We start from the raw sequence: 13,818 nt of genomic DNA on the forward strand, positions 1-13,818 counted from the left end.
TCCTGTGGAGTCTGAGGGTTGGTCAGTGGTGTCAACAACCAGGGAGCCAGGGCATATCCTCGATCCCCTAATAAAATAAATCAAGATAAAATCAAATAAAAAGACAGTTTTGGCATGGTTTCCAATTTGGTTGATTAATGTTAAGTCACTGGCACATTTACGTAATTTTAAAATTCTCCGTAAATCACCAAAAATAGGAAATAAATAAATAAATAAATATGACAGAATTATCATTGTAATATTGAATTTTATTGAGGTGTTGTAGTCTTACACACCTCTCTGCTGCTTCCTTAGAACCCTCATCCACCAACAATAACATATTTAACACTATAGAGGTAGTCTCTGTTCCACGGTTAAAAGTTCACCAAGCACAGAGCAGGGGAGCGGTCAATCACCAAAATCTTATTAAAATTAATACTGAAGCACAAGTTGGAGAAACTAATATCACAATTAAGTGTGGACTGTTAAATATTAGATCTCTTTTGTGTAAATCCCTGTTAGTGCACGACCTGATAGTGGATCATCACATTGATTTATTTTGTCTTACTGAGACCTGGCTTCAGGAGGAGGAGTATGTGAGCTTAAATGAATCTACTCCTCCTACCCATCTTAATTATCATATTCCTCGTGTTACTGGTCGAGGAGGGGGAGTGGCAGCAATCTTTCACTCCAAGTTATTAATTAATCCCAGACCAAAACATAGCTTCAGTTCATTTGAAAGCCTGACTCTTGGCATCACTCATCTGAACTGGAGGACAGAAAAGCCACTTCTGTTTGTAGTTGTATATCGGCCCCCTGCTGGGCCACATTCAGAGTTCCTGTCTGAGTTCTCTGATTTCTTATCTGACTTGGTCCTTAGAACGGACAAAGTCATTATCATTGGAGACTTTAATATCCATATGGACGTTATAAATGACAGCTTTAGAAATGGCTTCATTGCATTACTTGAGTCAGTTGGTTTCCTCCAGCAGATAAACCAACCAACTCATAGCTTTAACCACACCCTAGATCTAGTTCTGACTTATGGTGTTGAGGTAGAACATGTGTCAGTGTTCCCTCAGAACCCACTCCTGTCAGACCATTCTTTGATCACTTTTACATTTATGATTAAGGATTCTTCTATGCTCAGAACAAAGTCTTACTATAGCAGATGTCTTTCAGATAATGCTGTAGCTAAGTTTAAGGAAGCGATCCCTGTGCTGATCCCAGGACCACCGTGTGTTTCCCCAGGGATCAGTCATTATAATCTTAGCCCTGCTGAGGTTGACTCTATTGCGGAAGGTGCAGCAACCTCACTGAGAATCACGCTTGATTCTGTTGCCCCCCTGAAAAAGAAAATAGTAAATCAGAGGAGGTGTGCCCCCTGGTATAATTCACATATCAGGACCCTCAAGCAGAAAGTGCAAAGACTGGAAAGGAAGTGGCATTCTTGTAAAATAGACAGCTACCATGTAGCCTGGAAAGACTGTCTATTAGTTTACAAAAAGGCCCTTCGCAAGGCTAGAACAGCTTATTTTTCTTCTTTGATTGAGGAAAATAAGAGCAACCACAGGTTTCTTTTCAGCACTGTGGCCAAATTAACTAAGAGTCACAGCGTTTTAGATCCACGTATCCCTTCTTCCCTGAGTGGTGAAGACTTCATGAGCTTCTTCACTGATAAAGTTCTAGCTATCAGAGAGAAAGCTAACCAGGCCTTCCCAACAACTGGACCATCACCAGATGTGCCGACTGTGGGAACATACAGGGTCTCCAACGAGCCCTTAAGCTCCTTCAGCCCTATATATTTTTCTGAGGCGTCATCGCTAATTCAGAAATCCAAGACCACCACGTGTCTTTTAGATCCCATCCCAACACACCTGTTGAAGGATGTTTTACCATTGATAGGTTCTATCCTGGACCAGATCAATGGTTCTTTAGTGTCAGGTTATGTACCCCGGTCCTACAAGGTGGCAGTGATTAAGCTGTTGCTTAAAAAACCATCACTGGATCCTGATGTCTTAGCAAATTATAGGCCAATATCCAACCTTCCTTTCATCTCTAAAGTTCTAGAGAAGGTGGTGGTGACTCAGTTACTGGAGCACCTGCAGAGGAACAGCCTGTTTGAGATGTTTCAGTCAGGCTTTAGAGCTCACCACAGCACAGAAACAGCACTTCTTAAAGTCACTAATGATCTTCTCATAGCTTCCGATCATGGATTGGTCTCTATGCTGGTTCTGCTGGACCTCAGTGCTGCTTTTGATACAGTTGATCACAGCATCCTGTTACAGAGACTGGAACATGTGATTGGGATTAAAGGGACAGCACTAGACTGGTTTAGATCATACTTATCTGATAGATACCAGTTTGCCCATGTCCATGGTGTTCCCTCCTCATACAGTAAGGTTAGCCATGGAGTTCCTCAAGGTTCTGTACTCGGACCAATCCTCTTCACATTGTACATGCTTCCCTTAGGGAACATTATTCGGCAGCATGGGATAAATTTTCATTGTTATGCTGATGACACTCAGCTCTATTTATCCATGAAACCCGAGGAGACAGAGACGTTAGTGAGGCTCCAGTCCTGGATGTCTTCAAATTTCCTCCTCCTTAACCCAGGAAAAACTGAGGTCATGGTGTTTGGTCCTGAACCTCTCTGGGATAGATTAGATCACATGATCACTCTAGATGGTATCTCATTAACATCTAGTCTCTCTGTGAGGAATCTAGGAGTAACTTTTGATCAAAATCTCTCCTTCAACTCACACATTAAATTAGTCTCTAGAAGTGCCTTTTTTCACTTGAGGAACATCACAAAGATCAGGAAGCTGCTGACGCGGCATGACGCTGAAAAGTTAGTCCATGCATTTGTTACTTCCAGGCTGGACTACTGTAACTCTTTATTATCAGGGTGTCCAAACAACTCTTTAAGAAGCCTCCAGTTGATCCAAAATGCTGCAGCCAGAGTTCTGACAGGTATTGACAAAAGAGATCACATTACTCCTGTACTGGCGTCGCTTCATTGGCTGCCCGTTAAATTTAGAATAATTTTTAAAACTTTTCTTTTGACCTACAAGGTCCTCAGAGGCCTAGCTCCATCCTACCTGGAGGAGCTAGTGATACCTTATCAGCCCAATAGACCGCTCCGCTCTCAGAATGCTGGTCTACTTGTGGTTCCCAGAGTTTCTAGGAGTAGAATGGGGGGCCGAGCATTTAGCTACCAGGCCCCCCTGCTATGGAACCAGCTCCCTGTCCAGGTACGGGAGGCTGACTCCATCGCTACTTTTAAGATCAGACTCAAAACCTACCTCTTTGAAAAAGCTTATTGTTACTAATTCAGTAGTTCCAGTTACTATCATAGACAGACAAATTATCATACTTAGGGGGTCGTCTAATCGTTAGGTCACATCTTAGTTATGCTGTTATAGGCCAAGGCTGCCGGGGTCCGGAAACATGATCACCTGACAGGCCTCTGTCACTCCACTGGGTCATGGTTTTCTCTCCTCTCCTCTCCTCTCCTTTCCTCTCCTTTCCTCTCCTCATCAAGCAGGCTAGTTATGCTAAATCTCGTGTAGTTTTTCTGCTTCCCCCCCCATTACAGGTATCGCCGCCCTCGGAGCTGAATAATGACCTCCGGCCCCGCTGAAGTGATTGTATATCATATTTTTTGTGTGGGTTTCTGTGCTCTGTGCCTCTCCTCTCCTCTCCTCTCCTCTCCTCTCCTCTCCTCTCCTCTCCTCTCCTCTCCTTGAAAGCGCCTTGAAACAATTTTGATTGTATAAGATGCTATATAAATAAAGATTGATTGATTGATTGATTGATTGAACTGCACAAGAGAAGAAAACACAACCATGCCAACTTGTCGGCACTGAAATGTGCGTAAGAGTACTCCTGAGTGTTCATAGAATTTGTTCTTACTTACGCATAAATCCAGAATAATAAGAAATTGGTGAATGCCACACACGGCCCAGGACTAGGTGGAGAGATTACATCTCTCACCTGGCTTGGGAGCGGCTGGGGGTTCCCCCGGAAGAGCTGATGGAAGTGGCCGGGGAGAGGGCTGTCTGGGCATCCCTCCTGAAGCTGCTGCCCCCACGACCTGGATCCGGATAAGCGGCAGAAAACGAAACGAAACGAATCTGCCCACAACTGCTTTTATAAACAGTGATGAGTTGTTTGGTATGGAGCAAGCTAACAGGAGAGATACCAGACCTTGATCAGAAATCATCTTATTTTAATAAGTTAAATCTGGATAAAGAACTTCAATTATTCACTTGGTTTTATCTTAACTGCCAAAGTGAGTAGCAGATGTGTTCTCTTCCCTCTAAATATGTGATTGGTGTTGAACTAGTATAGCTATTATGTGTGTTAGGTTAATTTGACATGTTATTATTCCTACAGTAAAAACTACTTGTTTTGATAGAGAACGGTGTGATTGATTGATTGATTGATTGATTGATTGATTGATCCCTTTAGGGGGTGTCCATCAGGGAAATTAGCATCTCCAAAAAAAGTACAGCACTGTACAAAATTACCCACCACCATTACACACCATTAAACCTATTAAAGATAATAAAAATAGAATAAAATAAGAAATAAAATAGAATATAAATATAAAATATCAAACTATAAAAATGTACATAAATGAATAGATGGATGAATGAACTGAATGAATGGATGTCACAGTATTATGTTATTCCAGTGTTATTCCAGTCCTTCTGTTGGCCCTCCTCCTGAGGAGTTGAACAGTCTGATGGCTCGGGGGATGAATGAGTTCCCCAGTCTGTTTGTCCTGAACTTGGGGAGGCGCAGCCTCTGGCTGATCAGGCTTCTCTGGCTGTGGATGACAGTGTGCAGAGGGTGGCGGACATTGTCCATGATGCTCTGCAGTTTGTCAATAGTTCTCTCTGCCACTGTCGCCAGAGGTTTCAGCTTCATCCCCTCCACCGAGCTGGCCCGCCTGATCAGCTTCTCCAGCCTGGAGAGGTCCGCTTTTGTCACACTCCCCCCCCAGCACACCACAGCGTAGGACAGGATGCTGGCGACCCCAGACTGGTAGAACATCCAGAGGAGTTTCCTGCAGATGTTGAAGGATCCGAGTCTCCTCAGGAAGTACATCCTGCTCTGGGTCTTCTTGTACAGCTGCCTCGTGTTGCTTGTCCAGTCCAGCCTATTGTCCAGCCACAGCCCAAGATATTTGTAGGTCTGCACGCCCTCCACCTCCTCCGTTCCTATCTGAACTGGTCTAGGTCTTGGTCGGTCCCTCCCAAAGTCAATGACCAGTTCTTTAGTTTTGGAGGTGTTGAGCTGCAGGCTGTTGTTGTGGCACCAGGCAACAAAGTCCCTCACCAGGCTCCGGTACTCCTCCTCTTCGTCGTCTCTGATACATCCAACGATGGCTGTGTCATCTGCGAACTTCTGGATATGACACATTTCGGAGTTGTAACAGAAGTCCGAGGTGTACAGAGTGAAGAGGATCGGGGACAGCACAGTCCCCTGTGGAGCACCGATGCTGCTGACCACAGTGTCAGACGTGATGTCCTTCATCCTGACGAACTGCAGCCTGTCGGTGAGGTAGCTGGAGATCCAAGCAGCCAGGCAGGGGTCCACTCGCATCTGTAGAAGCTTGTCCTGTAGGACAAGGGGCTGGATCGTGTTGAAGGCACTCGAGAAATCCAAAAAGAGGATTCTCGCTGTGCCACTCCCCTTGTCCAGATGCGAGTGGACTCGGTGCAGCAGGTAGATGATGGCGTCCTCTACACCGACCTTGTTCCGGTAGGCGAACTGTAAGGAGTCCTCAGCGTGCTGCACCTGGGGCCTGAGGAGGTTGAGGAAGAGCCGCTCCAGAGTCTTCATCAGATGTGAGGTGAGTGCCACCGGCCGGAAGTCGTTCAGCTCACTCGGTCTGTTCTTCTTGGGGACTGGAATGATGCAGGACGTCTTCCATAAGGTGGGCACTTTCCCCAGCTCCAGGCTGAGGTTGAAGACCCGTTGTAGCGGCTCCCTGAGTTCAGCAGCGCAGGTCTTGAGGAGCCGGGGACAGACTCTATCCGGTCCAGCTGCTTTTCGGGGCCGGAGCTTCCTCAGTTCTCCCCTCACCTGGTTAGCCGTGAAACAGGGAGGATGTGGGGATGGTGAGAGCAGGGGGATGGGGGTGGTAGGGGGTGGTAGAGGGTGGAATGGTGGGAGGAGGGAGGTCAGTAGAGGGAGGGGAGGTGGAGGAGGGAGGAGGGGAGGTGGGGTTGGGGGAAGTTGTGGTGGGTGGCGGGTTGGAGGGAGGGGGGGCGGGATGGAGGGGAGCTCGGCTGCTGGGGGGGGGATGGAGGGGAGCTGGACTGCTGAGGTGGGGGGCAGAGGATTGGAGTGGAGTGGGCTGACTGAACCTGTTGAAGAATTGGTTCAGGTCGTTTGCCCTCTCCACTCCTCCCCCTTCCGTGCTGGTCTTGGCTTTGTGACCAGTGATGGTCCTGACACCTTCCCAGACGTCCTGCATGTTGTTATCAGCCAGCTTCTTCTCCACCTTCTTCCTGTAGATGTTCTTCGCCTCCTACAAGCAGCGTTTTACCTCCCACTTCTTTCATCTCCTCCCTGTATTTATTTCTGAAGGCCTTTTTCTTCTTATTGAGGACATCCTTGACTTCCTGTGTTACCCATGGCTTATTGTTAGGATAACACTGTACAGTCTTGGTGGGGACAACCACATCTACACAGAAATTGAGGTAGTCTGTGAGACGATCGGTCATCCCATCTATGTCCTCTTCATGTTCCCCCAGCAGTACCTCCCAGTCCGTGGTGTTAAAGCTGTCCTTCAGAACCTCCTCTGCTTCAGGAGTCCATCTCCTGATGGAGCGGGTGGAGGCTGCCTGCCTTTGGACCAGTGGGGTGTACTGGGGCTGCACATACACCAGGTTGTGGTCCGACTTGCCCAGTGGGGGGAGAGCGATGACTCTGTATGCCTCCTTGACGTTGGTGTACAGTAGGTCGATCGTCCTGTTGTTTCTTGTGGGGCCGTCAATAACCTGGTGGAGAGCAGCCAGTGTGGAGTCCAGGGTCACATCATTGAAGTCTCCAGAGATGATCAGGAGGGCCTCAGGGTGCTTGGTCTGCAGCCGTGCAGCGACACTGTGGATCTTCTCACACGCAGTTGCTCCGTTGCCCATGTGCATTATTTTTTTGTTAATCATAAAACATTTATTTACTTGGCTGCATGGTGCAGGATATCTGTGATAGCTTTGTGAAGAGCAGAATACCAGTAATGACAGAGAACATTTATTTTATTGGCATTGTTTTGCTGTGAATCACAGAAATGTGGCTGTTGCATGTGATGAAAGGGGTCTGTATTTAGCGAAAGTGGCAGTGCATTTGTGTGCACAGAGGCTTGCCTCCCCTCTTCCAGGTGTGATTGATTCTGGGGTGAGCATTTGCAGCTAACTGACAGCCATCACATTGTATCAGAAAGCCAATCGGCCTGCACTCTAGAGTACCAACTCAATTAAAGAGCAGTGCACGCAGGTGGAAAAGAGGACAGCATCATTTCATCACCGCAGTAGTCAGATGATTGCCTCAGATTGCTGCAGGCAACGACTTCAGTGAAGCAAGTCTGGCTTTGACTCGCTCAATCACCCCTATGCAGTAGGCAGAGGCAATTCTATTAATGCCCTCAATTAAACTTGAGTCACATTAATACATTTGCATCCAATGTGTTATGGACTTTTACTATGACACATATCCTTGAGGGAATACACCATTTGTACCAGGCACCTACTTTGTTGGCTACAACCTGAACAAAGGCCTAACTGGAAGTTAAACCTGTTCAGCAAGGATGTGCCATAAATGCTGAATCGATTCATATGTTATACTGAAGTGACCTTTTGGGTTTGATAATGATTTAATGCTCATTTCTGCACCAATCATGTCAATTATTTTGCAGGCTTGGAGGGGACAAAAGTCCATCTGAAGCATTTTTTCGGAACTGTATTGAAATTGCGCATTCACCTTATTGTTTTTAACATCCTACTAGACAGTTGTTTTTTGCCGGACATCTGCATCTCCAGTTCCAACTTTGTTTCACAACTAACAGTTCAGTCCAATGTTCAATTGTGCTATACCTAATGGTGACTAATGTGATCAGGAGCTGTTAGCTTCGAGCAAAGTGGAGCTGCAGAGAAAATTTAAAGTAGTAATTCTTTCTGAGGGAAGACAAGGTGTGATGATGTGAAGTGAAGCGACAGGCAGGCACTGGGCCCTTGATTCTGCCCCCTGCCAATGACCCGACTATTCATATCAGTGCTCCTATGTAAATCATTTCAGCCCTGAGAAACTGCACACGACAGCAGCATGGAGCTATGGGGTTTGATTGGAGTGAATGTAGTGCAGGTAGTCTGCTGCAGCAGCTGTAGCCCAGGGGCCTCATGAACAAATGGTGCACGATGCTCCAACCCAACTTCATGGCTAGGGAAGACACATTTTTAGTGCTTTTGAGCTATTGTGACCTTCGATAATGATGCTGGGAAACTGTTAATGTCAAAAAGGGCATTTCTGAGAGTGATATGCATATTAGCAACAAACAGATGAACACTTCCAGGTCTTTGGTGGTTCAGAAAATACCCCTAACAACACTGGCAAATTCAGTGCTATTAGAAGTTACAGCCAATAAAGCATTGCACAGAGAAAGAGTTTACAGAGACCAAGAGGACTTTTTGTTGCTCAGGACCATGGCTGGCTCATCAGCTGCTTTAGGTTCACAAGGACAGGCCTCATGGCATTGTGCATGGAGCTGTGGCCACAGCCAGGAGCCATGCCCTAGCCACACTGACCTTCATTGCCACTGGATCATTTCATTAAGAACAGGCGGACCCATCGGGACTGAGCCAGTTGGCACTGAGCCAGCTGTGTGGGATGGAATTATTCAAATGTCAGCCATGTACATCAAATTCCTTTATATGCTGTAATTGAACAGGCCAACCTGAAAGCACAAATTGCAGAGAGAGCCGGTTCTTCAAATGTGATCGGAGGTATTGACTCCACATGCAATGCTATAAAGGCACACCACAAGATGAATTTGTTTATGTAAACACAAAGCTTTTTCATTTGGTCAATGTACTTATCATTTGTAATGCACAAATGCAATTAACTAACATTGTTGGATGGTGACCTGGATCAACATATGATTAATTCATCCTCACCAACAGCATGGTTAGCAACAGGCTACAAGCTGGCATGAGGCAGCATGGTTTCTTTTTAAATAAATCATTAATTGTCCTAAAATTAATAGCCCTTACAGGGATGAGCATGATTGGCCCGTATATAATCCTGTGTTCAGGATTATCACTCGTCAGTAGTTACGTTAATGACTTGCTGTTTTTTGCTGCTCACTCTACAAATGCACATTTTTTTCACGCCTCGACTTCATTGATGATTGTCTCCAACTCACAGTTGATGAAGTTTCTCTTCTTGCTTGTGGGACTTTTGGCTTGTTTCCATTATCTTATTGTGCCAAGAGAGGGCTCCCACCCAGTTTATAATAATTTGCATATTTATATGAGGGTGTGGTAAGGAAGGAGGTTTCATACAGCAGAAATTTTTGTGGATTCGATATGAAATCCACCCAATTCTTTGTACATGAGGCACTAGCTCTTTTTCCACTTTGGTCTTTGTGCAAACAGCCCTATATGCTGGGGCTGAGTAGGCATTCTTCTGAGCTGCTAACCTGCAGATGAACTGAATGTGCCTAACCGTGATGTCAGCATGCAGACAGCGTCTCCATCTTCATCTGGGCTAACTGACAGGAGTCACTGTGTGTGTGTGTGTGTGTGTGTGTGTGTGTGTGTGTGTGTGTGGTGTGTGTGTGTGTGTGTGTGTGTGTGTTGTGTGTGTGTGTGTGTGTGTGTCTGTGTCTGTGTCTGTGTGTGTGTGTGTGTGTGTGTGTGTGTCTCTTAGTCAGCTGGGTTTTGGTCTCTGGGCATGAATTTAACAAATCAGGACTCAATTTGTGAAATATGCCTCCGACTCCCCCATCTGGAATATTTATTGTGGTCTCACTGAGCCCTACTACATTTCACTGAATGAATAATCCCTCACTCAAGAATTCTCCCCACATTGTACTGGAGAAAGAATATAAATGCTGAGTAGGTGAGAGGCAATAAAGAGCTTTATCATAATGTGTATTGATTACACATTATTACTGTGAGTAAACCACTACATTGTAGCATGTGCACTGTAAAAAATTAATCAAAATTAATGTTATTATAGTTGTCACTGATATACTATTCTGGGCAGTCGACAGCAGCCAATCACTGTTGGTAATGACCTTTAGATGAACAAAATTAGCACAATCTTGGGATAGCTCATGTCTGCTCAGTCCCCTTGGTGTCTCATTAGTCTAATGCAACATTAGCTTTCTAATGAGGCCAGAATTCTTTTTGCTGTGTAGCCCAATGTTATCCTCATTAATAAAGCTTTAAACATATCATCCAAATTCTCTACACATTTAGTGAAAGAGACAGTCGTGCTGGGCACCTGTTTGCTGTGCATTACAACATTTATTATTATTATTATATATAAAAACAACAAAGTCTGTGAAAGGTTGCATTAACATAACAACAACTTAAGATTTTCAGCAGCACATCGCTCTTGGTTGGAGGCATTAAGAAGGGTAGAAATATAGGGTTTTGGTGCCTATATATTACCAGAAATAGGGTTGATGCCGAGCATCAATGTTACTAGCAAAGTTCTTGAAAGGTCCAGTCCTGAGACCTCCACAGAATTTGTTTGAAACAGGAACAGCAAAGCTTTCCTCTGTTCTAATGGTCCCTCCTAATTTAACCATTCTGTGGTAAAACCTTTTTCATCCTTGCAGAGAAATTCATCCTGTCTGAAGATCTGTGATGGGATATGCTGATTTACTGTAATGGATTCAGTGGCGATGAGTCCTGCTGTTCTGCCACCTGTTCTGTTATCCAAAGGCAGTGTTGACATGCACGCAGACCCATGCCTCATTTACCTGCTCACAGCATTATAAAAACAAGTGCATCCCCAATAACCAGCCCAAAACTAACACAACCTCCTCCAGGAGAGTTGGCTTTCCGGCACAAACACGAGCAGCACACAGGCTCCTGCTAATAAGATAAAAGGGATATGGTTTAGTAGTGTGAGTTTGTCTATCTGGACTCATTGCTGTCCTGTTTCTATGCTCCTCCACATGTGACAGTGATTAAGTGCCTCATCTGGACTGTTTTGGGTCCTCAGTAAAAAATGAAGCTATTAGTTGGACAGGAGGACTGGTTCTGGGCAGCCATGCTGGTAGACATGAAAAGCCCTACATGTTCTTCAGTGGCCTCCACCCAGCAATCCATCTTAACAGGAGCTCAGTGCATGTAGCGGGCAGGTTTTACCAAGAGCTGGCATGCATTGACTGCTCTATATTCAAGAAAATTATGTACTGATTCACTGACCAGTTTCTGTTAAAAAAAAATTCCAATTCTGTGTACTCTTATTCTGTAATCCCCTTCATATAACTAAACAGTGTCATGAGCTGATCAATTCTACCCCAGCATTTGCCGCTAGGGTTGCAGGAATACTTATAATTGGACCAGTCACCAGTCCATCATAGGACACATACCCACCATTCACTCAAACATACACCTAGGGATAATTTAGATAACTGTGCTATTAACTTCAGCATCATGATAGTGCTGTTGTATAAATAGGATGGTATCTGACCTACTTCATATTGAATTTGTTTCAGGCGAACTACCACTTAAATGAATTCCTCTACACATCTGCACACCAAGGGCTGTTGACTTATGGAGTAGCAATAGCTTCCAAACCCACTACTGGCAGTGCAAATATAAAGTCAGTGCCTATTTGTATAAATGTGTTGACACATATTCTGTATTTCTCATGGCTCTGAAGAATATGACATATTTCCTTGACAAGTCCTGGAATTATTCACTCTCAGTGAATTTATTGAAAAACTCCCTCAAACCCAACAGCAAAAATAGGACCTTAAAACTAGTCTTAAGCACAGTCCCCTTGTGTTCGTCTAATCATTTCTCTCTATCGTGTCTCTACAGAAGTCAGGAACCATGTATGATGCGGCGAGAGTACCATCTCCTAAGGATAGTGCAAACATGGTGGCTCAGCCTGTGGTCCCTGGTGCAGGAGAGGCAATAGGAACAGATGCTGGCTCGGCAGGAGGGCCAACCCCAACCATAGTCATGCAGACCACAGATGAGGAAACACAGCAAGGTGGTGCAGAAGAGAAGGAGACTAAAACAGAACCTGTTCTGGTGACGAAGCCACACAGAGAGATCCTGGACCATGAGAGGAAACGAAGGGTGGAGCTCAAATGTATGGAGCTCCAGGAGATGATGGAGGAGCAGGGGTAAGAAAAAGCATCAAGTACATAGGGTCTATACGACATTTTGCCTTTTAAAGTTTGGCCAAAATCCATAAGTTTGCAGAAATGAGGAGTGAGAGAAAGCACCTGGATTCTGGAGTTTGAAATCTGTTCAACAGCTTTATGTATTTTCAGAACATTTCTTAATTCAGTCCTGAGAAGTTCTTAATTTTTCTACTGATGTGCTATCACTATCATCCATCTCCACGATTAGATATACATCCAGATATACCTTTCAGTTTTTGATCATCTATATTTGTTCTCCTTTCACTCGAATGGCAGGTTTACTCATTATCTCTGTTCCAGCACAGCAATATTTTCAATTCCTAATTGCTTTAGGTGTCCTACTCACATCCGTGATGCATTTGTCTGATGATTTCTGACAGCATTACTTAAAATGCTAGAAGGGGCTATTATTCTTTTCCAACTTAAGTGACAAATGTGACTGAAAAAGATGGTAGTTTCTATTTTTCTCGCGCTCATTTATACTTCATAATATTTAAATATGCAGTCTGTGCATTTAGAAGATTTAAAGGAACTCAAATATTTGTAAGATTGAGCTTTGGCCACAGAAAAGCTTTCATATTGAGAAATGTAAGTGGGGTTTTTTTCACAAATCTGACAGCGTGTTTATCTATATTTGATGTCAAGTAACATTAACATTTAAATTTATTGGACAGCAGCCTTTTTTAACTCATTTAATAATGTTCAAAACCAGCTTCCAAGGGAGGAATGACATCCTTGTCATTGTTCTGATGGCTAACATGTGCTGATTGAGAAATAGCAGAGACACAGATGAAAAACCTCTCTGCAGAATCAAGAAAGAGTAAGAAATCTGACATCCAAATTAGAAGAACATTGTTTGTTTGTAATGTTCATTTTTGATGAGAAGAACCATTCTCCATTGTGGGAAAATCAGATTAGGAATTTATAGGACACTTTGGAACAAAAAAAAATCATTGCCACAATTCTGTTTTAGTGCTTTCTAAAATAAAAATGAGCATTTCTCTGCAATGTTGTCACCTTAATGTAGTCAACAAAATAGAGAAATAAAAGAAAACCTATGAGATCTCTCCATGAGATCTCTCCATGAGATCTCTCCGCGTATTGCTGAATCTCCAATGACATACAATAACAACAAATTATAAAGGAACTGAGTCATTGCTGCATCTTAAACATGTCCACAGCCTCTATATGGCTTCAAAAAAATTATCATATGCAAACATATCTACTACAGTTCCCAGCATAATAACGTGTAGGCTCATGGTGTTGGCAGTATGTCCTGCAGGTTGCTGCATTCACTGAGATTAATGTGGAAAACCTTTGCAGTTCTTTATCTCTGCCTAGAGCATCTCTGGAAGGCTGACACTGTTTTACAATCTTGTGGATGTCACAGCAGCAGCTCATCACAACTCGATTGTGATATTTCTTCAGGCAACATC

The 13,818-nt window shown here is 44.1% G+C and overlaps 1 protein-coding gene across 3 annotated transcripts in view; it reads left to right on the forward strand.

Moving 5' to 3' along the window:
* srrm3 (serine/arginine repetitive matrix 3) overlaps positions 1-13,818 on the forward strand; it is a 62,062-nt gene that overhangs the window by 21,871 nt on the left and 26,373 nt on the right. Inside the window, exon 2 of one of the 3 annotated variants that reach the window (XM_057055539.1) lies at positions 12,051-12,361. The exons of the other annotated variants lie outside the window; for them this stretch is intronic. Coding sequence (XP_056911519.1) covers positions 12,063-12,361 — 299 coding nt within the window. The 5' untranslated portion in view covers positions 12,051-12,062. The remainder of the gene's footprint in view (positions 1-12,050; positions 12,362-13,818) is intronic. 3 annotated transcript variants of the gene reach the window in all.

Source organism: Takifugu flavidus, chromosome 14 (assembly GCF_003711565.1).
Source record: "Takifugu flavidus isolate HTHZ2018 chromosome 14, ASM371156v2, whole genome shotgun sequence".
NCBI lineage: Eukaryota > Metazoa > Chordata > Actinopteri > Tetraodontiformes > Tetraodontidae > Takifugu > Takifugu flavidus.